Below are 26,177 nucleotides of genomic sequence, written 5' to 3' on the forward strand. Positions count from 1 at the left end.
ATTTATGTTTTTACACAAGCAGATTCAAGTCTGAGGAGCAGCTGGGCTAGATCAAATTCGTGAATGTTGATGCCGGCTCAGTTATGCTTTAGGTCAGAGGTGAGAGGGACGGAAGGAAGTCCAAAGCCCAGCCAATTTCCCTTGACCATCTTCAGGTCCCTCAGCCTGAGTCCTTTCTTGTTTGAAGTGAGAAGTTAAGCAGAGTTGAGACTTCTCTGGACCTGCATAAGATCTCCTGGAAATGTCAAGTGAGCGTGCTGCTGCTAAGTCACTTTAGTCGTGTATGACTCTGTGCGACCCCATAGACGGCAGCCCACCAGGCTCCCCCGTCCCTGGGATTCTCCAGGCAAGAACACTGGAGTGGGTTGCCATTTCCTTCTCCAGTGCATGAAAGTGAAAAGTGAAAGTGAAGTCGCTTAGTCGTGTCCGACTCTTAGCGGCCCTATAGACTGCAGCCCACCAGGCTCCTCCGTCCATGGGATTTTCCAGGCAAGAGTACTAGACTTTAGTTTTCAAAGCACACCAGTTCTTCTGTTTCCTCTGGCTCTCTATGCTTGCTTTCCTTCCACCTGGCACACTTTGCATCTTTCACTCCCCCTTTCACTTATTCTTATTTCACTTATTCACTTATTCTTTCTTCAAGAATAAGAAATTCTTATGTAACTCTCATGAAACTCTTTAGTAACTCTTATTCTTTCTTCAAGTCTCAGTTTAGATGTCACTTTTTCTAAATGCCCCCTTTTCCCACATGCTTATCTGAGATATTTTTCTGTAGGTTCCAATCTATCTCATTAACAGAAATATTGTGATGTGTGTGTGCATGTGCACACAATAAAATAATGTGCATTATTTTATTGCATGTGCATGCAATCTATTTACTAATGACTCTGTTAACTTACATGGCTCATACAGACCCATTCTCAGACTTTTCAGAGGCCCTTCCATATTGAAAGCAAGAGCAAGAAAGAGACCCCTCCACCCCTTTCATGGGGCTAGGACATAACAGATGTGAACAAAGGCATTCTAGTGTTTCTGTAACGTTATTTTATCATTTGAAACTTTATAGTAAATTTTGGTATTTTGGTGTCTTTCAACATCAAATCTTAAAATAACACAAAATATAAGATGGAAATGTATCTTAGTTGATCTACTTGGGCGATGCAGGTGTAATTTTAATTTTAGTTCACACAAACTTATAAATTGTTATTTTCCTGAAAGAAAAATGCAAATGAAAGAATGATGAGAGATGAGAAGAGGGGTGCAGTTGGGGAGGGTGAGAACTAAGAAATGATGGGTGGGATAGTAGTCATATGGAGAGAATTTCTGGGGAAAATCAGAGATTTTAAAGGATGTTTTCCCATGCAATCTGTTTCCTTCATATGCTCACAGAACAATAGTTTTGGCTATGTATGTAGCAATGCTTTTGAAACTGGATATGTAGCCTGCCTTTTGCTTTTGCTTTAAGTGGGGAATGAGTTGGAAATGTGACAATTTCCTTAGTCGCTTTCAGGAGTACAAGGAGAGGGCACCTCTGGGTACCCAGAGGTGGCCCAGTTCATATTTTCACAATAATGACTAATATTTATTGGAACCTTTGTGTCCTGGACAGTGGGATAAATATTTTACTGTATTTCCACATTTAATTCTTATAACTTTATAGGGTAAACATTACTGTTTAGGAATTGTCAGCGTGTTACAGAAGAAACTGAGGCTCAGCAGTCAATAATTTATCCAAGACCACACAGCCAAAGAGTGCCAAGGGAACAGGAACTCTCACCCACAAGCCATGCTGCCTGTGACAGTACACCGGAACCCGCCACCCAAATGACATTGATTAACAAGCAGTGACATTTGGGTTCATTTCTTCAGCCAGTTGTGATTCTATCTAACTTCACTGTTATCTGATGTACACCAGAAAAATCTTCCTAGCAATATTGATTAAGAATTAATCTTTTGACAGGAGTTAAACCCCAACAGAGGCATGGCTCCGCTAATCTTATTTTGCACATGAAGTTTGGAATTAGTCAAGAAACTTACAAGATTGACAGTAGGAAGCATACTTTAATACTATACATGCTCATGCTCTGGCTATCCAGCCAGAAATTTTCTATCTCAAGTTTGTCAAAATAACAGAATGGCTTAAGGAAAAAGCAAACAAATGAACAGAGACTTCTAGGTGTTTTCATTTTTTATCATTTGGGGAAATTGTGGTGGTCGCTAACAGACTAGAAAGACTCCTGGAGATTACTAAAATAATTTTGCTGCTAGATAAATGAGAACCTTGATGAATGAAACGTTTAAAAGGGAAGGACAAACCACCTGAGTGAACCATGCATATCTATCCTCGTCTTAGAAAAGGCTTATCAGCTGCTTCCAGGAGATTGTATATATGAGAATATTAACTCCTTTTTGAAAGCAAGTGGAACTTCCATTGGTGGGCCAGTGGTTAAGACTCTGCTTCCCCTGCAGGCTTGACCCCTGGTCAGGAAACTAAGATCCTACATGCCAAGTGGTGCCACCCAAAAAATTAAAGAAAGAAAGAAAATTCATTACCTCTTTACAGATATCTCTAGAATATTTGGTTAGTATCATGCTGAAATCTAGACATAGTATGTCTATTTCAAGTCCTTTAGTGCCAAGAACAAAACAAAGAGCTTTAAATAGGTTTTACCTTTCTTTCGTTAAAAATTAAAAAAAACTTTCTGAAGCTAAATTGATTTACTTGCAGGTAAGAGATTCATATCAGTAAAGAAATTCACTGCATAGTGTACTGAGGGGAAAAAATGGTGGTTTCTGAAGTATGAGAAATGGAGTTTCCTGGTTATACTCTTGAAAACATACCCTCTGGATAGGACAAAATGAGTTCAGCATTTGCCTATGTTTAAAGTAGTCTATTGTCGCTGGTCAGGAAGGATGCCTTAGCTACAGTAAGGATCTAGCATGTCCCTCAAAATTCATACCCTTCAATAGTTTTACCTTGTTTCAACTAATTCTGAAACACAGGTTTGGCTTTGATATTTCCCTAAGTGCTTCTATCCAAGGTGGCCCAGTGGTAAAGAATACACCTTCCAATGCAGGAGATGCAGGTTTGATCCCTAGGTTGGGAAGATCCCCTGTAGTAGAAAATGGCAACCCACTTCACTGTTTTTGCCTGGGAAATTCCGTGGACGGAGGAGACTGGCAGGCTATTGTCCATGGGGTCACAGAAGAGCTGGATACCACTAAGTGACTGAACATGCATGCGTGCACAAGTGCAACATTGTGAAACATTTTCCCTTTGCAAAAATTGGAGTTAATTTGGCTTTTTTTTTTTTTTTCATTTTTGAGTCCATGTTGGCTTCTAAAAATCAAGATGTCTGCTGAAGCTCTAGCCACCTCAACTCAACCGAGTTTCAGGCAAGAGGAAAAAGAAGAGAGGGAAGGGAAAAAGAGTAGATTCTCCAGCTGAGTCTGTTTTCTTAAGGGATTTTCCTGAAACTCCAACCAATGACTTTTGCTTACTTTCTTTTCTAGTTTTAACTGGAGGATAATTGCTTTACAATGTTGTGTTGGTTTCTGCTGTACAAGGATGTGAACCAACCCTAAGTATTGATCACTTCTGGTTGTAAGGAAGGGTGAGAAATGTAGTCTCCAGCATTTCACTTCTGTAAAGGTAAGGTTCTGTTGGTAGGAAGAAGAAACTGGACACTGGGTAAGCAAGTAGATGTTTTTGTCTCAGAAGGAAAGAAGGTGCAGGGATTTGCAGAGGTAAATATATCTTTTTGATGCAAGAGAAGGACACTGAATCTGTTAATGTTGAAGAGATTTGGAATTTCTGTGAATTTCAGTGACAAGTTCATCACTAGAGAAAAGGGATATTTGCAGACAGTCTGAGAAGTATGGGGGACGATTTGGAATAGTGCTATGAAAAAATGACAAGAACCACATCTTAATGGACCGGAATATAAAAGAATGGTGATAAGGGCTTCGCAGGAGCTGGAGATCATTAATTTGTCCTGGAACAGAACTGAATAGCTGTGGGATTTTCAGCTATTCAGTGCTTAACAAATCAGATATAGGAGCATGCTAAATTCATTTAACATTGCCTGTGCGTTGGATGTGGGGTTGTAGGAGCTAGGAAAAAATCAAGGAAGAGAAAAATTATTTTGGCAGAAATGGACAGAGTAATTCCAAAGGAGGTGTGGGGTTTTTATTCAGGCCTCAAAATGCAGGCAGGAGTCTACTGAGAAGGGAAGGGACACCAAGAAAAAGAATGAAAACAGGATCAGAGATGGGAATGAACAAGACCTATTGGAGATACAGTAAGTCTATTTGGCTGAGTAGGAGGGTTAATCTAAGGCAGTAATAGAAGGCAGATATTGAAAGAGTACATCTGATAAAGACCGAATAAAGAACAAATTCTTTAGTCTTGAAGTCCAAGCCGTATTTTCCAGGCAATAAGGAACTGGTGAAGGTTATTGTGCGGGACAGTGATTTAAGAAGACTGATGTGGTGGCAGTGTGCTGTACGGATGAGAAGAGAGTGGTTGTGGAAAGGAAAACTGGTTTAAGAGGCTGGCAAAGGACTCTAACATTCGGGAGATGATGCATGGAAAGGAGGGGACTAAAAGGCAATAGATAGAAAGTCACTAACGTTCGTGCTCCTAGCTCTTTCCATACCTGTGCTCTCATTTGTGAATACTTGTCAAAGTGTTTATCTTACCACACTGTCTCCTTCCTCATCCTTCCTTCCTTCCTTCTTTACCCTCCCCTCTCCCCCACCCCTCTTCCCTCCCTTCTCTTCCTCCCTCCCTCCCTCTTTCTTCTTTCCTTCCCTCCTTCTACAAATACTTACTGAATATGTACTACTTACATACTGGACATTTTATAAGGCACTGAAGATTCAGAGAAGGAAATTTTATTCCCTTTGGGAATGCAAACAAGTAAGGAAATCAAGTGGAATTTAATAGGGGATCAAGTAGAAGTGTGTGTGCCAGCTTTTAAGGGCACAGAGAATAGGGTCCTCTAATCTATTATGGCAGAGAAGATGCTACTTTAACTTGCCTGGAAAAATCACCAGGGAAGCAGGTAGAAGAGGGAGCAAAGATGCAGCAGGAAAGAGGACCCTGGGCCTCCGGGGCAGCTGGTGGCTTGGTGAACCTGATCACAGTGTGTCTGTGCAGGAGCAAAGGACCGTGAGGTCCAAGAAATTACCAGAATCTTGTGTGCCCTGCTAAAGACATTAGATTCTATTCCAAACATGTTTTGGAATAGGATTTTACAAAGAAGAATATTAGCCTTTTAAAGAGTCACTGAAGGGGCTTCCCAGGTGGCTCAGTGGTAAAGAATTTGCCTGCCAATGCAGGAGACACAGAAACACAGGAGACATTTGTTCAATCCATGGGTCAGGAAGATGCCCCGGAGGAGGAAATGGGAACCCACTCCAGTATTCTTGCCTGGAAAATTCCATGGATAGAGGAGTCTGGCGGGCTACAGTCCATGGGGTCACAAAGAGTCCAACATGACTTAGCGACAAAGCATGCAGGCAAAGAGTCATTGAAACAAAGGAGTTAAAATTTCAGGGCTGGAGTCAGATTGAGATGTTACTGGTGGTTCAGCTACTTGGGGACTGTGTGACCTCGGGCAAGTAACTTAACCTCTCTGCCTCAGTTTATTCTTCATTAAGAAAAGAAAAGAAAAGAAACAACAACAAAAACTACCTTCCTTGTAGGTTGTTTTTTTTTTTTCCTGATATTTAAATGACTCACCATTATCCTTAGCACAGTGCCTGGCACTGAGAAAGCCCTCAAAACTGATAGTACTCATATCGCCTCTGGCATTGTTACTACTACAATAACTGTTCTGGGAGTGGTGTGGAAGATGAGATAAGCTGGAGGAAAGGAGATTTGTTAGGAGGCCTCTGCAATAATCTAGGGAAGAATATTTGTTTTATCCGATACTTAAATGTCATTCAGAAGGAATAAAAAATGTAGAATAAATGAAAAGACCAACAAGTAGAATTTAGTGACTGATTAGCTCAAAGAAACCAAGGAAGGAGTGAAAGATGACCGCAAGGTTTCAAGCTCAGGTGACTGTAGAATTCTGATACTATCTACATAAGGAAGCTCTTTCTCTTCCCACCCATTACCTCAAGCTTCTCAGGCCATTGCTCGCCTGACATCTTTCGATGGTCAGTTCCTTTTTCAGTTTCATTCACTAGGTGACTGTGCTATGTAGGTCTGCCACTCTGCCTTTTTCTGGAATGCCTTGTCAAAATCATAATGAAGGCATATTTGAATTTAGAACCTTCAAATTTCTGAAGTCTTAAACTCCACTTAGAAATTGGGTTTGAATAAATCTTCCAATGCCTGCGTCCTAAGTTGCTTCAGTTGTGTCTGACTCTTTGTGACCCTATGGACTGTAGCTTGCCAGGCTCTTCTGTCCATGGGATTCTCCAGGAAGAACACTGGCGTGGGTTGCCGTGCCCTCCTCCAGGGGATCTTCCTGACTCCTGGGAACCTGCTTCTCTTACATCTCCTGCATTGGCAGCCAGGTTTGTAACCACTAATGCCACCTGGAAAGCCCATATATCTCTCTATATATGAGCCCATATATCTCTTTAGATGCTTCCAAATCTTATTTCATATTCTAGATCATATGTTTCATATTCTAGATATTCTAGATCACGTAGCTATCTCTAGAAAGACTTTAACATTTATGCCTCTGTTTAGAAGCATTAATAGAATTCTACACTTTTTATAATTTACATTGTGTTGGAACAAAATTTTATTATGGCTTCTTAATATTATATACTCTTTATTTTCTCTTCTGTTTTATACTGGAATTATATTTTTGGTTTCACAGCACAAATAAAAAAGCAATCAAACCTGGCTTGGCTTTTGGCTTTTCTCTTTCTGCTCTTTCTGCTCTGACTCTGAGGGGTTCCCTGGTGGCTCAGTGGTAAAGAACCTACCTGCCAACGCAGGAGACACAGGTTTGATCCCTAGGTCAGGGAGATCCTCTGGAGTGGGAGATGGCAATCCACTCCAGTATTCTTGCCTGGAAAATTCCATGGACAGACAGCCTGTTGGGCTACAGTCCACGAAGTGGCAAAGAGTCGGACACAACTGGGTGACTAAGACACAAACACTTACACACACAATCTGACTCTGAAGACAATTGGAGAAATCTGGAAGTATGACATGAGACCTTGTTTTAACCAAATGATCTGTTCATCATGAATGCCTGATTTCAGTACAAGGAAATAGGAAGGGAGACTAAGGCCACAGTTCTTTTCTTTCTTTTCTTTTTTCCTGTTTTTCTTGAGTTCAGTTATTCTGATTACTAAAAATGCTTTGCTGTTTGACAAAGAACAGAAATTCTGAGTTTGGATGGGGTTCAGGGATCCAGTAACATTCAGAGAAATTGTTTTTAAGAGAGAAACTTTAAAATAAATGCCTTATACAAAAATAAGTAACACAGCCTAAACAAGTTGGCAGAGTTCTCTGCTAGTGAAAATGGCCTTGTGTTGATGTGTCTAAACTCTCTGCCTAGGTTTCTTGGGATCGAGGGCACCTACCTGTGAGACAGCTGTCCTGAACTAGGGGAAGTAGAACAAAACTCACTGCCTATTGGAACCTCTGTCCAAGAGCTTGGCTTCCTTAGTTTCTGAGTTCCTGCTAATGAAGTTAGCAAGAACTAGTGCAGGCTTAGAGGTCAAAGTTGAACAGCAAGAGCTTCCACACCAGTTCATATGCAACCCTTGTACTCTTTCTCTCTACTGGTCACCTAGTCTGTGTGTGTGTGTGTGTGTGTGTGTGCCCCCGTATTTCAGAAATAGTACACGAAGGATGGGAAATTGTCTCTGTGGGAAAATGTACTATTTTGGGTTCTCAGCATTTTAGTCATCTGCTCTTGTATTTTTCCAGACTGTGAACTTATTTTGAGGCTATTAAAATCTATTCATGGTGATAAAAAAAAAAGATAGGGACTCAATGACTCTTTCCCAATTGCCCTTTTGTCTAGTAGCAAATACCCAAATGCTTTACTTTTCCTTTCTATTTCCCTTAGTGGTGGCAAAACAATCCTACTCGTCTTTATGAAAGGACCTATCTCTGCCTTTATTTTCTGTGCTGGTAGCTCAGCAGGACAAAACAGTCCCTGGGCTAGTTTGTCTGTCCAGGAGTAAGGATTTTGGCAGCTGCTTCAAGAATTGGCTCCCTGGTGAGGGCGCTGGTCTCCCTTGGGTGTGGGAGAAGGGAGAGGCAGAGGGGACTGGAATCCCATTAAGATCACAGGCACAAAGGAACCAGGAAGTAAGGAGAAATTATTACAGTCTGTTCATCGCTCAGGATGTTAAAGGCAATAGCCTGGGCAGGTTGGTTAGTCATTAGCAGAAAAGAAAAAGCGCTGAGGGTCAGGACCGGTCAAACCTCTGAGACGGACTTGAGGTGGGGAGAGAGCTGCTGGCAAAGGCAAGACGTGGAGACAGGCTTACTTGGAGTTCGCCTGTTTCTCTTGGTAACTTTTTCCTGGGACAAGAACCAAGATGCCTCTTTTCTGTTCTCAGGCGTTTGTCTAAATAAAGCGTTCTCAAATTTCTTTTTGTGGTGGGAATCCTGAGAAACCTTCCCACCGATCAGCTGCCCACTTTCCACCTGGTTTTGCCTTGGGGGCCACAGAAAGCGAGCCGGTGAGTCTCTGCAAGCAGGTTGGCCGGACGGCTGTGAACGGGGCTTTGTACACTCTCCCAGAGCCGGCAGGACTGGTGCTGATTGCAAAGTTTCCGGGTGGAGGAAGAGAAAGTGGATCTGCAGAGAGTGAGGGGAGAGGGAGAAGCCCCTCTCCCCCACTCTCCCCGGGGGCGCCATGGGTAACCTCTGCCTGAGGCTCCGGACCTACCTGGATCGTTGTTTCCCCTGCTGGTGGTCTGAGGAGGTGGACAAGCCTGGGGTGATTCAGAACCCATGGGCTGACTGCCCTCCTGATCCTCCCCGGCTGCCAGCTCCAGAGCCCGAGAGAAGCCAGGGCCAGTTCTTTGTGGCTCTATTTGATTACCAGGCTCGGACAGCTGAGGACCTGAGCTTCCACGCGGGTGACAAGCTCCAAGTCCTAGACAAGTCCCACAAGGGCTGGTGGCTGGCCAGGCACTTGGAGAAAAGGGCCGACAGCTCCAGCCAGCAGCTGCAGGGCTACATTCCTTCTAACTACGTGGCTGAAGACAGGAGCCTCCAGGCAGAGCCGTGAGTACCACACACACTATTTCTCAACTCTCTGAGGGCGGGTAATGGGTTTTTCTTTCTTACCTAGCTGCAAACCCATTAATTTTCAAAGAGCTACTTAGAAAGTTATGAGGAAGTACTGGAAAGATCCTTCTAATTGAAATCCACCTCCCCTGAGAGGTGCGAGTGAAACTGGAAGGTAATTGTTGAAGTGACTTCCGTTACAGTGGCATACTCCACCTGTCCTAGGGGCTGTTTCATCAATGTAAACAAACGGTGTATTTAATACTCTCTCTTTTCTTTGGCTGTAAAAGAAGTCAGGGCTTCCCTGGTGGCTCAGATGGTAAAGAATATGCCTGCAACAATGCAGGAAACCCAGGTTTTGATCCCTGGTTGGGGAAGATCCTCTGGAGAAGAGGATGGCAACCCATTCCAGTATTCTTGCCTGGAAAATCCCGTGGACAGAGGAGCCTGGCAGGCTACAGTTCATGGGGTCACAAAGAGTCAGATACGACTGAATAACTAAGCACAAAAGAAGTCATGCCTCACATTAACATAGAACTGTGTTTCTTTAGCAGGTAGCTCAGTCGGTTAAGAAACTGCCTGCAATGCAGGAGACCCGGGTTCGATTCTTGGGTCAGGAAGAACCCCTGGAGAAGGGAATGGCAACCCACTCCAGTATTCTTGCCTGGAGAATCCCATGGACAGAGGAGCCTGGTGGGCTACAGTCCACGGGGTCGCAAGAATCGGACACGACTTAGGGACTCCACCACCACCACCAGCAGCAGGTGTATCACAGGTCTTCCTTAAACCACACTTTCAAACCTAAAGTCCAGCTCTCTCTTTTTCTAAACTTTTGAAGCATCAACTCCAGTTCTGATAGACACACAAAGGCTAACTAACGAATTAATAGAAGGTCACATTTAGAAGATGTCACCTTTTCCTAGTAAAATCATGACTGGATATTCTTCTTTGAATCCCATTTGGTTTTTATTATAATTAGAAATTAGCCAGCTACAGATATTCAAGAGGTTTTAACAAGGAAAATAATGACGTTATTTCTCCAGAGAAGGGGATAGACTTTACCCTGATATTTGAATAAATCCTATGACTTATAGTGGAACCAAGGAAGAAAATTTTATGTACTTAGGCACTTATCCGTCCATCTGTGCACCTATCCATCCATCCATGCAAGTGGCAGGTTGAGCAGTGGCATGGGGAGTTGGGGGAAGGGCAAGGTTATGCTAGTGGTGGTTTGAATATAAAACAGATAGAGCAAGGTCTTGACAATGGATTCTTGGTGTGTGGTGAGATGAGAAGCAGGCTCTGACTGTTACTTGCCCAAACTGTTTCCACCTTGTTCCAATGAAACCCAAGACTGGGAATGTTTCTCAGGACTCATTTTATAGAGTGTATATTCTTAGTGGAGGAACCTCTGGGGACTCACTCATTTTCTTATGTGTTTTCTCGTTTGATGTGAACTGCAGCATTTTTTACTGGTCTGGGGAAAAATATTGTAGGAAGAGCTATGGTGCATTGTTGCTGCTTTCCAAACTCAAATTCAAATACAGAGAGGGTTAGGGGACTTTGCGATTCTTTCCAATATCAGAGGTCTATGAATGTTAAGAAGTGCCTTATTTTAAACCTAAATAGAAATGAATTGAAATCTAGACTTCTGACAAATGGAATTGATCTGTTCTCAGATGAGAAAATCAGCTGTATGAACATTTATTTCTGTGATAATCTATATGAAATGTCTTTATTCACTGAATGCTTAGTTATATGCATTTATAATATGATTTTTTCTACTACGTGATTTCCATGTAAGGTATGGTATTATATATGTTTTATATTCAGTTTAACATACTATTAATGCTGCTGCTGCTGCTGCTAAGTTGCTTCAGTCGTGTTCGACTCTGTGCGACCTCATGGACTGCAGCCTACCAGGCTTGTCCATCCATGGGATTCTCCAGGCAAGAACACTGGAGTGGGTCATAATATACTAGTTTTGAATATATTAAATTCGTTTAACTGCTTAGGGCTCCGTTTCCTCATCTGTAAGTTCTCTGGGGTCTCCTAGTCCTCTAGATTTCTCTATTATATAGGAACATGACCTCTTATTTTCAAATGTAGTGGTTCAACTACATTCATACTTGACAGAACAATAAATGCTGAAGACAGCAAGTGAATTGAAATAAGCATTTCAAAAGCAATAATGTTTTGGGTAACAGGATCAAACACAGCACCCTTACTTCTTTAGATTCTTTCTGCCTACCAAAGTAAGACAGTTACATTATCATGGCTATTTTTCGATTCTCAGGGGTTGTCTGTAGCCAAGAATACTTTTCTCCCTCTGTACGAAACTCCTGACCTTTCCTCTTGGAATTAGTTCTCAGCAGTGTTCCCATGTGTTACTTCAATCCTGTATATTTGTGGTGGTTTTTCTTGGGATCTTCACATCCACCGGCATAAAAACTTGCTGCCCAGGAATAGAGACGCAGATGTAGAGAACGAAGCTGTCGACACAGGGGCAGAAAGAGAGGGGGGACAAACTGAGAGAGTAACATTGACATACACACTCCCATGTGTAAAGTGGATAGCTAGCGGGAAGCTGCTGTGTAGCACAGGGAGTTCGGCTTGGTGCTCTGTGATGACCTAGAGGGGTGGGGTGAGAGTGGGTGTGTGGGAGGGAGGCTGAAGAGGGAGGAGATATATCTATACATATAGCTGATTCACATTGCCATATAGCAGAAACTAACAGAACATTGCAAAGCAATTATACTCCAGTTAGAAAATAATTTTTTTAAAAAAACCTTTGATGCTCAGATATTGCTCTCATGCCTCCTGGTCAGCAAGAGCCACTTGTTTCCTTTTAAGTGTACACCATGACTTTCACCTGTGAACCCAGGTTGCTAATTGAGGTTCTTGCAACCAAACACCTAAATTGCTTCAGTGCTGTTTATGCAGGTGGCTGTAGCCTCTAGAATTTCACCCCATTTCAAGTAGAAGCAATTTTAGTCTTCTAAGTGAAGGTATCCAAGTGACCCACAGTGCCTTAATACCCCGGGGAATTATTATTATTATTATTTTTAAAAGCTTCTTTTAATAACTTTCTTATGTGAGTTTTTAAACTTCTATTCCTTATGAATAAATAAATAAACTTCCTCTTTTTCCTATGAATTCTATGAAAGTTAATGTTTATTTTACAAGGAGCTCAGTATATAGTATTAAGTAAAGATTATTATCTTCACATGTGTGAGATGAGAGGCAGTGGGGAATCAAGGAAAGTTATCATCCAGTTCCTTATTAGACTGGTTTAGTGCAATGCATTTTAGTATTTATTGTTAATATCTTAATCCTTGACTTGCATTAATAAGAAGACAGTGCAAATACTTTTGGAGTAATTAGTGGCAGGGCATGTCAGTTAAGTTTCAGTGTTGGTTTGTTCCTTTGTTTCTTTTAACATTAGGAAATAAAGATGTTAGAAAAAGAACTAGACTATTATTAAAAGACAAACTAATATAATCATTGATTACTAAATTCCACATAGAAATGCTTTACCTTTTCTGAATACTTTACATTAAATGATATAATAAATTCATTCTTAATGATTTATTTGTTTCTAGGAAGAATCACTGGTTTATCTTCAATTTTAATCCCTAGATCCTTTCATAGATGAGTGTTTTTCTTCCACATCTTCAACATGGAATCCCTCAAAAATCTTACTCTTAGGCTCTGATTACTCAGAACTCACTGCACCCTTTGAAAATTCAATGTTTAAAATTCAATGTTAGAGATATAGTTAAAGTTCTTCCAGAAAATAATGGTATGGAAATTACCTATGAATCTTGGAGCCAAGAACAATGGCTTTAAATTCTATTGCTAAAAATTCAAGTGATGAAATATATTGGTGAAAAGCAAAAAGATCAGTAATCGTATGCTGCTAAGCTGCTAAGTTGCTTCAGTCGTGTCCGACTCTGTGTGACCCCATAGATGGCAGCCCACCAGGCTCCCCCGTCCCTGGGATTCTCCAGGCAAGAACACTGGAGTGGGTTGCCATTTCCTTCTCTAATGCATGAAAGTGAAAGTGAAGTCGCTCAGTCGTGCCCAACTCTTCACGACCCCATGGATTGCAGCCTACCAGGCTCCTCTGTCCATGGGATTTTCCAGGCAAGAGTACTGGAGTGGGTTGCCATTGCCTTCTCCCCAGAATGCTGCTGCTGCTGCTAAGTCGCTTCAGTCGGTCCGACTCTGTGCAACCCCATAGACGGCAGCCCACAGGCTCCCCCGTCCCTGGGATTCTCCAGGCAAGAACACTGGAGTGGGTTGCCATTGCCTTCTGCAATGTGTGAAAGTGAAAAGTGAAAGTGAAGTCGCTCAGTCGTGTCCGACTCTTAGCGACCCCATGGACTGCAGCCTACCAGGCTCCTCCGTCCATGGGATTTTCCAGGCAAGAGTACTGGAGTGGGTTGCCATTGCCTTCTCCCCAGAATGCTGCTGCTGCTGCTGCTGCTAAGTCGCTTCAGTCGTGTCCGACTCTGTGCAACCCCATAGACGGCAGCCCACCAGGCTCCCCCGTCCCTGGGATTCTCCAGGCAAGAACACTGGAGTGGGTTGCTATTTCCTTCTCCAATGCATGAAAGTGAAAAGTGAAAGTGAAGTCGCTCAGTCGTGTCCGACTCTTCGAGACGCCATGGACTGCAGCCTACCAGGCTCCTCCGTCCATGGGATTTTCCCAGGAAGAGTGCTGGAGTGGGTTGCCACTGGCTTTTCCCCAGAATGCTAGTTACTCCTAAAGGAAATGTACAACATCTTAAGAGTCAGGTACTTAATCTAGTTCAAGAACTGTCATCACTGATTTAACTTTCTTTTAAAAGGTATGATTCTGATTTGTTCTTGCAAAGTCGGTCATTGATTGAGGGCAGAATTTGACATAGGGTAGAAATTGCTTTTGACTCAGCAATTAACACTTTCAGTCGTGTCCAACTCTTTGGGACCCCATGGACTGTAGGAGAAGGGGGTGACAGAGAATGAGATGGTTGGATGGCATCACTGAGTCAACGGACAGGAGTTTCAGTGCACTCTGAGAGACAGTGAAGGGCAGGGAAGCCTGATGTGCTGCAGTTTATGGGGTCACAGAGTCAGACATGACTTAGCAACTCAACAAGAAATTGCTTTCAGGGAACTGAACATTTATAAAGGCCAAAGAAACTAAAACATTTATATATTAGATAGAGACACATACCAAGTTGTTAACAACAGTTACCTCTAAAGAGGGATGGTGGGGGAGGGGAGGACCTGAAGAAAGATTTTCCTTTTTCATTCTGTATTAACGGCACAAATTAACCAAGTTTTCAATTTTTGGTAGCATGAAGTCTTGTGTTATGTAATGCTCAAAGCTGAATAAAGACTCGTTTTAGTTTGTCCTCTTTTTCCTATCAATTATACCTTCCCTTTTTTCCTTCTGTCCTCAAATAAAAACTTATTCTGAATAAATTCATGGGGTCGCAGCGACTGTATAATTTCCGCAAAGCATCAGTCATCTATGAAGAGTTTAAAAGTTGTTCCCCTAGTTGTTTCTGCGCTTTTGGTGGTTCCCACCTTTGATGTTAAACTGGACTAGACTCAGAAGTACTTTGTGAAAAGATTTGCCTACTCTTATTGCCATGTAAAGGTAGATTGGGCTTCCTTCATGGCTCAGTGGTAAAGAATCTCCCTGCAATGCAGGAGATGGGTTCGATTCCTGGGTTGGAAAGATCCCCTGGAGAAGGAAATGGCAACCTACACCAGTATTCTTGCCTGGGAAACCCCATGGGCAGAGGTGCCTGGTGGGCTACAGTCCATGGGGTTGCAAAAGAGTTGGACATCGACTTAAGGACTAAACACAACAGCAAAAGGTATTTTGTTTACAGTTCCTCTCCTATTCACCATGATATAGACGGCCTTGAAAAAGAGCACAAGAATAAATATTTGTAACTTGTAAATTTATTGTTAGTTTATGCTTGTCAGATACAAGTGTTAGAATTTTATAAAGTTTTAAGATAATAGACTTTCTATTTGTTTAAGGACTATTTTTCTAATCATGCTCCTCTTTAATGTGTCAGACTAAAATTCCGTCAAGATTTTATCTAACTTAAAGTCATTGCTAAGGTCTGAAGAAAGTCATTGCTAAGTCATTGCTAAGGCTTGAAGAAAGTAGCATGGGGAAGTAAACTAGTACATGCTCAGAAAGAGAATTCTCTTACACCACTATCTAAAAATACAATTGCAACTTTGCTACTTGGTTATTTGAATACTGTTGAATTTAATAATTATCCAATATAAGTTGTACACAATGTTCCTAGTTATTTTCAGCCTGCTGCTGCTGCTAAGTTGCTTCAGTCGTGTCCGACTCTGTCCAACCCCATAGACGGCAGCCCACCAGGCTTCCCGTCCCTGGGATTCTCCAGGCAAGAACACTGGAGTGGGTTGCCATTTCCTAGATGTCAGTAGATGTCTTTCTTTACTAGGATATGAAGCCTGCATTTGAATCTTAAAGAGAGAGGAACAATGTGTTTTAAAAATTATTTACCATCAATAAATAAATAAAGAAAAAGGCATCAGGATATTCACAAATCAATCTAACATATCTACTTTGAGTAGTTGAAATCATTAGAAAATCACCTATGGGTAAGCAGTCGCATAAATATTCTTAATCCACATCATTTATTTCTTTTCCTTTGTTCTAGTTTTCAGGGAAGACTAAATGCATATAGGTAGAATTGGAAAATAAAATATTTTCAATTTCTCTCTTTGAAGACAAAGTATTCTTAGATCTATAGTTTAAAAAGCTAAGTTAAGTGTTTATTTTTATATAAAAGTAAAATGCATTATAAAAATACATGTGGCTATTTATCAAATCAAATGTTTTGGGTAATCCCAAGATAAGAATTTTCAGGCAAATAATTTAAATCAACAAAAGCATACTTCTATGCTGAGAGTAACTGGAAAACTTTGTAATTAAATGACTGCATTTCATTTAAAATTATGATATTATCTTATTTCTTTATCCTTTGATATAAAATAACAGTGTGATAAATTTATTGCTCAAATACTTTGTAAAAAATTAAGACCCAGCAAAGCCAGAAATAAATAAATAAAATTTTTTAAAAAGAAGTAAGTACTTTTAAAATTTATTTAAAAATTACATTTCAGGTATAGTATTACATGATTTTTCATATTAATATAATTGTACTACATTTATGTTTATATAACTGTGTTTATGTCCATTATTTAATGCATTATATATATTTTTTCATCATTTTTAAGAAAAATGATAATTAACTGCTACATTAAATACATTTTATAAGAACAATGGCAAAATCATAGAAATGGGGAAAAGAGAAATCAGCAGAACTTTATTAAAATCAGAGTAAAAGTTTAAGTGTAATTAATAACAGTTAAAAATAGTTGATTAATAGCTGTAAAACTTGATTACATGCATCTCAAAATATTATGTCTTTGAGAAGCAATGAAGTACCATAGTATGGAATTATTAAAATAAGTCAGGAGTCAGTCATTTAATTGATAAACTTAATTTGGAAGTTTCAGCTGCAATATGCCTTTCAGAACCAGTCTCTCTTAATAAAAGTATGGGTTATTTTTTCCTTTTCAGGTTTTCAACAAATTTTTAGTGAGGGAAAACATTATATGTGCATGGAATATTAATAACTCATAAAATACTGTGCTTCAGTCCTAAAGATTAGAACTTAAATTCCAGCTTGATTGAATTCATTCTTTGAAAAAAGAAGAAAGATTCTATTGGTTTTTTTTTTTTTTTCAAACTGGTTTGATTTTGTTCAAGTGAATTTATTTAAAGGTTTGGTTTGTCTCTGTAGATAGAAACTAGTATTACTTTTTCAAGCATTTCACCAAACTGACATAAAAGTAGATACAACCTTCTATACAGTAAAGTAGGACTATTGTTAAGCAACCACTGTGTCCTATGGACTAGATCCTGAGGCTTCTCAAAGAGAAACAAACAAGACTTTGCCTCAATTAAGTGTCTGATTTTCAGCTCAGAAAACTTTGCATTTCACAACTGCCTATACCACAGTGAGAATCTATACAGTAAATAAAAATCAGAGACATTTTTTTAGTTCTTCTGGTGGATATTTTAACTTGGTCCAAATGTTAATGGTATAGAATTTTGATAGAGGTATAATGTTGGTTGCCCTTTTTGATTTGGCCTGTGGTGTGCTTAAAAACCAGGCTATGGGTCCCAAAGATCTGAATTTGAATCTGGCTCTGTCATGACCAAGCCATGTGACTTTGAGCAACTTACAGTAAACAGGAATAAAAATGACCCCTATCTCATTGGATCAACATGTGACATAAATTAATTAGGTTGTTGTGCAGAAAGCATGCACCATAGAGAACCTGACACATAGTCAAGGCTTAAGAAATGTTATCTGTTATTTCGCTGGCCAGCTCTTCCTTTACCTCTGCCTAAGTGGATAACACTTTGGACACCCCACTCCAGCCTCAACTCACATCTTTCCCTATAACAGCATCCACACAATGATGGATGTTGTTACACAATCTTTCCATCTTTCTTCCATACTCTCTTTTCCCTGTGGTCTTTAGCTTCCTGTATGTGCGTGCTCAGTCTCTCAGTCACTTCCGACTCTTTGCGACCCCACGGACTGTGGCCTGTCTGGAGTGGGTTGCCATTTCCTTCTGCAGGGGATCTTCCCAACCTATGGATTGAACCTTAGTCTTTTGCATCTTCTGCCTTCTTTACCCCAGGAGTGGGTTATTGCGCTTGCAAACTCTCCCTCTTTTTTTTTCCTGACCAATTCTCATTCATCCCTCAGGTCTTACCTTGCTTGTTCCTCTCTCCCTGAAGGCTTTCCTGACTTTCTAGAAGACATCAGGTCTTCCTGCTCAGAGCCTTTAGTATCAGCTTTCATTATTCTCGTTATTTTCTCTAAGGCTCTAAGCTCTGTTTGTGGGAGGTGGGGAGATGAGCTATTGCCTTGGGCTCTGAAACTTCGTGTAGTGCCTGTGCATAATAAACACTCATAAATGTGGGTTGAGTAAATGAATAATTAAATAGAGATTGCTTATCTATAAATCTCAGGTCTTTTATTGAAATAAGAAGCACCTCTTTTCTTTGACGTTTTCTCTCTGAGTTACTTTTTTTTCAACCTACCAAGAAAATCTACTGAGTTTCCTCATTTTAGGGATAGGCTATTTTGCATATTTTTTTCAATGAATTGTCCATGCCTCAATTTCTGGTTATACTCATAGTCATAATAACATAATTTCCAGGCTCCTAGAAATTAGTGGCTTCATTCGGTCCCTAAGGGAAAAATATTTAGGGAGTTATAGACTGATTTGAATATTCTTTGTAAGGTAGAATGAATACCTAAAGGGTATGTATATATGTTATTTTTAGATATCACTTCAGTGAGATTCACAATCAGTTCCTGGCTTGGTATTCATTGCGACTGAACTGAACTGAACTGAAACTATACTGTGGTTAATTTAAAGTAAAGGAATCACTGGCCTGAGCTTTTAATGAATGGAAAACCAAAACCCAATTTACAAAATTAATGTTGTGGGACCAGAGTTATAATTTCAATTTTTATGCTGAATATATACAACTTCAAATTATTATGTGTATGAAATATTTTTCAGTTTGTGCATGCTGAAAGTTTGACTTTTTTTTACTGAATATTAGGATTGTCACTATTACCTTCTAAAACATTACCAAACAAAATAATTGTCTTTTTTTTTTTACTAGCTTTCTTACTAATTAGCTGTTAATTTCTCTGCAGCATTCTCTGACTCCCATTTCTTAGCACGTAATAGCACTGGAAGGACTTTCTGGGGAAGGTAGTTGTGCAGATTAATTGCAGCTTGAATAATATTTCAGACCTCCTAAGGCTATTTTCCTGAAGACTGCAACTTTAGCAGTTAGTCTATGTGAATGTTCCTTTGAAGATGAACATAACAGAAGAATTTTTCTAAAATGCATCGATTCATACGTAGAACATGTGATCTGTATTACCCAACTTATTGCTCATTTGGCTAATTTCAGATAAACTACCCTCGTGTAATATCTTTGTCATGTCATTTTTTCCCACAAGGTTTTTCAGTTAGATTTTTTTCTTATTTAAAAACTGAACTAATTTTAGTGTTAGCCTTCAATTTTTTTCATGTTTTCTTTTTTATTCATATGACATTATTTTATACAGCCTTTAAATTCAGAATAAATTTCTCAATTAGAGTTTTTATCCATTAATTTTGCACCTTCTTAAGGGTAAAATGAAAATACAATTCAAGAAATATTGTTGCTGAGAACTTTTGAACTTTATGAAAAGTGAAAGTGTTAGTTGCTCAGTTATATCTGACTTTGTGACCCATAGACTGTATAGCCTGCCCGAATCCTCTGTCCATGGAATTTTGCAGGCAAGAATACTGGAGAGGGTAGTCATTCCCTTCTCCAGGGGCTCCTATTGACCCAGAGATTGAATCTGGGTCTCCTCCATGGCAGGCGGATTTTTTTTTTTTTTTTACCACTGAGCCACTAGGGAAACCCTTGAGCTTTATATTAGGTTTCTAATGTGAAGAACATTTAGAATCTTATTTTAAAATAAATCTTTCCACTAACACAAATCTTGCGTAACACACTGGCAGTTGATTTGGATGATTTGGTATGTGTGCTCAGTTGCTTAGTGGTGTTGGACTTTTTATGACCCCATAGACTATAGCCTGCCAGGCTCCTCTGTCCATGGAATTCTTCAGGCAAGAATACTGGAGTTGGTTGCCATTTCCATCTCCAGGGGATCTTCCCAACCCAGGGATCAAACCCAGTCTCTTGTGTCTCCTGCACTGACATGTGGATTCTTTACCACTAATGTCACCTGGGAAGCCATATAGTTCCAGTGAAAGGCCAGTAACTAGATAGACTAAAGTCACTCCAGTATCACCTATATCTTTTAGCCATTTCTGAAAATTAGTTACAACATACCAAGATTCCCATAAGGGACACTATTGCAAGCTCCAGAATTGTGCTTCTTGCAAAGTCGCTGCCAGAACATTGTCTCTGGAGGTGCCTGTGTTATTTCTGTGAAATTGGACTCAGGATACTTTCTGCAAATCTTTTCAGCATTTCTAGTTATTGAAGAAGTAGAGTCTACCAGATTCACGTATCCATTGAATACACTTTTTGTGTCTATTTACCATGTTTAAAGGCATTGCTTTTTGAACAATGGGAGATAACAAAATGAATAGGGCAGTGCTTTTTCTCCAGATAATTTTACAGTTTCTGGAGGTAAGACTATTAAACCAAGAATGTATGTCAATGCCTATTAGACAAAGACTACCAAGAACACACCTACAGTAGTTCATTATTCATTACAAGGAAAGAGACGACACTCCATGGACAAGAGTGGAGCATCTCAGTAGGAGTATTAGGACACACAAGAGGATTTGGGGCATTGACTTTGGGCAGAGTTTAGGAAGCAAGACTGCTCTGGATGGATTACTGTCAGGAAGCAGGGTAACTGTATGATTTTGTATCTTAGTTAATCTTATTGAGAAAGAGGGAAGATTAGATCAAGATTAAAGTTATGGTTGGTAAAGAAATAGCAGTCACTTATGTTAACCAAAATAGGTGGATGCTTGGTCATTTTTGTGCTTGGAACATCAATGTCCGTTTTTTGGTGAGTGTTCAGATATGATTAAGGGTGAGCTGATCTTGTTTTTGTCTTGATCCGTCAGGGTCACAGAGTGGCCTTGTCTGCTGTTGGTGTTCTGTGAGGTTGTTTATGTTCAACAGGAGAACTCCCAGGCCTAGTCTGAAGTGGCAGGCAAACTCTTTGGTGCCAGGGCTGCTTTTCTCTCTCAGCCAGCATAGGACAGATGCTGATTGATGCCAGAGAGTAGCACAACTGTCTGTCATATAGCTTGCACTTAAAAGTAGTATTTTAAAGGATGTTGAAGAAACAAATACATGAATGAATATGTGCAGAGGTAGAAGAGATATATTCTGGTTTGGGGAAAATCACACCTTTCTTTCAGGGTTCCGCTCTCATGACCCCCTTCCAAGAGTCTTTTTCTAACCTTTATAAAAATAATTCATAATTTGTTTCCCGCACAATCTTGTATATCTTGTTAGTAGAACAATAGTAAATAATGTGCAAGCTAAGTCTCTTCAGTTGTGTCCAGCTCTTTGTGACCCTATGGACTGTAGTGCCCACACACTTTTCTGTCCATGGGATTCTCCGGGCAAGAATAACAAAGCGGGTTGCCATGCCTGCCTCCAGAATAATAATTAATAACTGGTATTTATTGAGACTTTATCATTATCCTACTCAAAAAATACAAAATAATTGCACTTGTATTACCTTTATATATTACAACCTGCTGAGGTAGCTACTTTCCCTGGTGGCTCAGAAGGTAAAGAATCTGCCGCAATGCAGGAGACCTGGGTTTGATCTCTGGGTCCGGAAGATCCCTTGGAGAAGGGAATGGCAAACCACTCCGGTATTCCTGCCTGGAGAATTCCATGGACAGAGGAGGCCAGCCAGGTATAGTCCATGGCGTCGTAAAGAATCGGACACAATGGAGTGACTAGCACTACACTTCACAGATGAAGAAATTGAAGCTAAGAGAATTTAAGCAAACTGCTCAAAGTTACACAGCTAATAAATGATGAAAGTGAGATTTGCCTGCCTCCATCCTGCCTCTGGAGTCTCTACTTTTATCATATAATGGCTAGTTGCATGACTTCTGTCTTTCATATGAGACTGTGAAGTCTTAGAGGGCAGGTTACTTACATTTCCTGCATCATGACTGGAAAACTCTTTAAGACAATGTCTGTGCTCCAGACAATTTGTAATCCCAGGAGGTGAGACTCTCTATTGCGTCCTGAAATTGTAAATTCCCTGTGGTAGAAGCACTGTCTGATTTAATTTTACTCAATGCTTATCCCTGAGATAATTCAGTACAAATTGTTGAACATGGGGGAAAGAAAGTAAAAGTACATTCAGGGAATGGGAAGTTGAATAATTTAACTGAAGTATTTATGGAGAGAGCTATGAGAAATAAATCTGGAAAAAGAGGTTGGGACAAGGTTTTGGAAAAGACCATGTGTGCCAGGTCAAAGACTTTGGGTTTTGTCTGATAAGAAACAGATGAAAAGTCATGCTTTGAAAAGGCAGTGATGATGTGGAAGTAAAATGGAGAAGAGACAGGCTAGGTGGTGATAGAGAAGCTGTACCCAATGTCTCCAGCATGAGTTTATCAGGGTTTAATTTCTAATTGTGGTACTGTTAAAAAAGGAAGAGTAGGAATATAGGAATTCCATGAATGAAAAATCAAGAGGACTTAGGGGAAGAGAAATAATTAACATTTTTAAGTATCTTTGATGTGCTGAACACACAAAACTGTATACATGAGCTAATTTAATCTTTGTAATAGTCCTGCAAGGCAAGTTTTCTTATCACTGCTTTTAGGACAAGAAAGCTGAAACTCAGATTTAAATGAATGCAAGAGCATTCTTATCTGGTAAATACTAGAGGCAAAAGTAATTAGAAGAAAAAGAGAGAGGATTTAAAAATATGTTTTTGAGACCACGTGAAATATTAAGAGAAATATACATTTCATAAAGTCCTCTTTTTATTGGGGGCATGGTTGAATCAGAAAGAAAGGCAATACATTCACTTTTATGAAAGTTGAATGTGAAGTACTAATGAGTCATCTCAGTGAAAATGTCCAGGAGAAATGCAGAAATAAAAAAATACGGACAAAAAGAGGTCTATTTTATAAAGATAGATATTTGAAGGAATTCCCATTCATCTGTTATAGATGTTTCAGGAATATGAGAAATGCAGGCATTGTAGATTTCAGAACTACAGTGTGAGAGGCTAAGAAACAGGAGGAGTCTAAGATTAACTCTTTAGAAATGCCCATAGTTTAGGTGAGTAGATGTGGTGAGTAGATTGTAATAATAACTGTGTTGTTCACACCTCCTTGATATACACTCTTGGGTAATCTCCTCCCATACAAACTCTCAGTTGGCCAAGAAACTTGCTTTGTCCAGTGGAACAATTATAAACATGACAAAAATAGAGATTGAAAAGGGCTTACATGTTGGGGCTTGCTTTCTTATTGTTCTTGGAGTTCTGCAACTACTATGAAAAGCTCAAGCAACCTCCTGGAGGATGGAAGACTATGTGAAGAGAGGTCCTGTTTGTCCCAGGTGACTCACAAGCTGAGTGGAGACTCATGATCAAGCCCAGCTAAGATCAGTTGAACTCACTCCAAATTGCTCACTTTTAGATTCCTGAGTTAACCAAATATAGTCAGCTCTTCATATCTGTAGGTTCTATATCTGTGTACTGGGGTCGCAAAGAGTTGGACACGACTGAGCAACTGAACTGAACTGAACTGATTCAACTAAATATGATAGAAAATATTTGGAAAAAAAAGTTCCAAAAAATGAAACTTGAATTTGTCACATGTTGGCAACAGTTTACATAGCATTTCTGTTGTATTAGGTATTATAAACAATCCAAAGATGATTTAAAGTATCTCTAAAGGATATGTGTAGATTGTATGCAAATAATATATAATTTTAACTAATATAGGGGACTTGAGCATCCACAGATATTGGTATTCTGGAACCAGCCCTCTCCGATAAGGAGGGAAGACTAGCTGTTAGAAAGCAAAACGTAACTAATACAGGGAAGAAGAGCTCCTGAAGGAAACTGAAGAATTCAAAAAGTAGAAGAAAAACAAACAGCATCTTATCAAAATAAGCAAATGGAATGTCAAGAGGGAGGTTTTGGGTCAAATGCTAAGCAAAGGTCAGAGTAATGAGGAAGAAGTAAAGACCATGAGATTTATTGGAAGACTGCTGGTGATACTAAAAAGCAGTTTTATCATGTAATTATGGATGAGATCATGCAGTGAAGAGTGTAAGTGAGTTATAACAAGGAACTTCATGCTCTGACTGGGACTCTGCACTGGGAGGTGTAGGGCTGAGCCATAGAAGTTTTGTATGATAGGGCTCTACTCATGGGACTTGCGTCCATCCTGAGAATCAGAGCTGAGGAAAGGCAAAATCAAAAGACGCAGTGGAACTTAGCTGCCTCCATCTCTGAGCAGAATATTCAGGGTCTTAAGGACTATGTTTGGTTGGGATTTTCCAAAAGTTTCACCCTCTTTAGGGCATCAGAGTTGGCGGCTTTGCAACATCCTTCAGTGAATTAGATATTTGATTTGGAAGTTAAGGCAGAATTAAGATAAATAAAGGGTTCAGCTCTAGTGCAGTTTGGGTTTTCCAAAACTGTTGGAAAAATTAAAAAATTTTCTCTTGGATGCTATACTCTCAAGTTTTAGGGTCATGTGGAAAGACTGAGCTTAGTTCAAGGTCTTAAAGTAGAAGCAGCAAATACACAAATAGCTTTTAAAGAAGTTTGTCTGTGAAGGAAAAGAAACATATAGGAAAATAGAGATGGTCCCTAACTTTCAATGGTTTGACTTAAGATTTTTCAACTTTATGATGGTGTGAAACCAATATGCATTTGGCAGAAATCATAATTTGAATTTTGAATTTGAAGTTTTGAATTTTGACCTTTTCCTGGGCTAGCATTACAGGGTCCTATGCTCACTCATGATGTTGGACTGGGGCAGTGAGCCTTGGATCCCAGGCAGCCATGCGATGGTGAGTTTTTAAACAATCCGTACTCTTAAAATCATCCTGTACCCATACTCCCATCCTGTTTTTCACTTTCAGTACATCATTCAATACATTACATGAGATATTCATCACTATATTATAAAATAGCCTTCTACTAGATGGTTTTGCTCAACTGTAGGCTGATGTAAGTGTTGTGAGCACATAAAATGTAGGCTATGCTAAGCTATGATGTTCAGAAGGTAAAGTGTAATAAATGAATTTTTGACTTATAATATTTTCAACTTATGATAAGTTTATTGGGACATAACCTCTATCCTAAGTCTAGGAAGATCTGTATATTAAATAGGCTTGATGATCAAAACTTACTTGGAAATACTTAGTCACTTTAAAAGCTCTTTGAAAATACTTCATACTTTATTATAAATCTTCATCTACATTGTTAATCCTTTTTTTATGGTATAGTTGTAGTACTATTTTACAAATAAAAAGAATGAACTCAGATACACCTGTTGCAGAATAAAAAGGCATTATGTAGTCCTCCTTTGAATAAAAAAGCAATATGTAGCCCTCTGCATTTTCTTAGAAGACAAATAGGGCATCTGTTAGGTAAGTCCTGATTATCTTCTATTATGCTGCTGCTGCTGCTAAGTCACTTCAGTCATGTCCAACTCTGTGCGACCCCATAGACGGCAGCCCACCAGGCTCTCCCGTCCCTGGGATTCTCCAGGCAAGAACACTGGAACGGGTTGCCATTTCCTTCTCCAGTGCATGAAAGTGAAAAGTGAAAGTGAAGTTGCTCAGTCGTGTCCGACTCTTAGTGACCCCATGGACTGCAGCCCACCAGGCTCCTCGGTCCATGGGATTTTCCAGGCAAAAGTACTGGAGTGGGGTGCCATTGCCTTCTCCATCTTCTATTATATACTATAGTTATAGGATACTCCTGGTTTAACTTCAGGATATTATCATAGAGAGAATAGAATAATGTTTCAGATATAAACAGTACAAAAGTGATTCAGTTTCTTGTATCTATCTTATGCAATAGTTTATAGGCACCTATTGGTTTTCATATGAATCACTCTGAACTCTGTACTATCTCTTATCAAAAACTTTACTTTAACAAGCAGTAGTTTAGGAGAATGGAAAGTCTCATGCTATTGATTTTGTAGGTCCTGGTAAAGTGGTAGAAAGTGAAATAGTTACATGAGAATTAATGGACATCAAAGGATCTCAACAGATGATTTTTCTCTTATGATAGTGTTGGTGCTTAGTGAAACCACTGATAGC

The 26,177-nt window shown here is 39.7% G+C and overlaps 1 protein-coding gene across 2 annotated transcripts in view; it reads left to right on the forward strand.

Annotated features, from left to right (window-relative positions):
* The first annotated feature begins 8,058 nt into the window (after window positions 1-8,058).
* FRK (fyn related Src family tyrosine kinase) overlaps window positions 8,059-26,177 on the forward strand; it is a 107,399-nt gene continuing 89,280 nt past the window's right edge. For both annotated transcript variants that reach the window (XR_009738439.1, XM_061427512.1), the window contains exon 1: window positions 8,059-9,220. Coding sequence is in view for 1 of the 2 variants with exons in the window: in XM_061427512.1 (XP_061283496.1) it covers window positions 8,847-9,220 (374 nt within the window). In the remaining variant the exon portion in view is untranslated. The remainder of the gene's footprint in view (window positions 9,221-26,177) is intronic.

The sequence above is a fragment of the Bos javanicus genome, chromosome 9, assembly GCF_032452875.1.
Source record: "Bos javanicus breed banteng chromosome 9, ARS-OSU_banteng_1.0, whole genome shotgun sequence".
Classification (NCBI taxonomy): domain Eukaryota; kingdom Metazoa; phylum Chordata; class Mammalia; order Artiodactyla; family Bovidae; genus Bos; species Bos javanicus.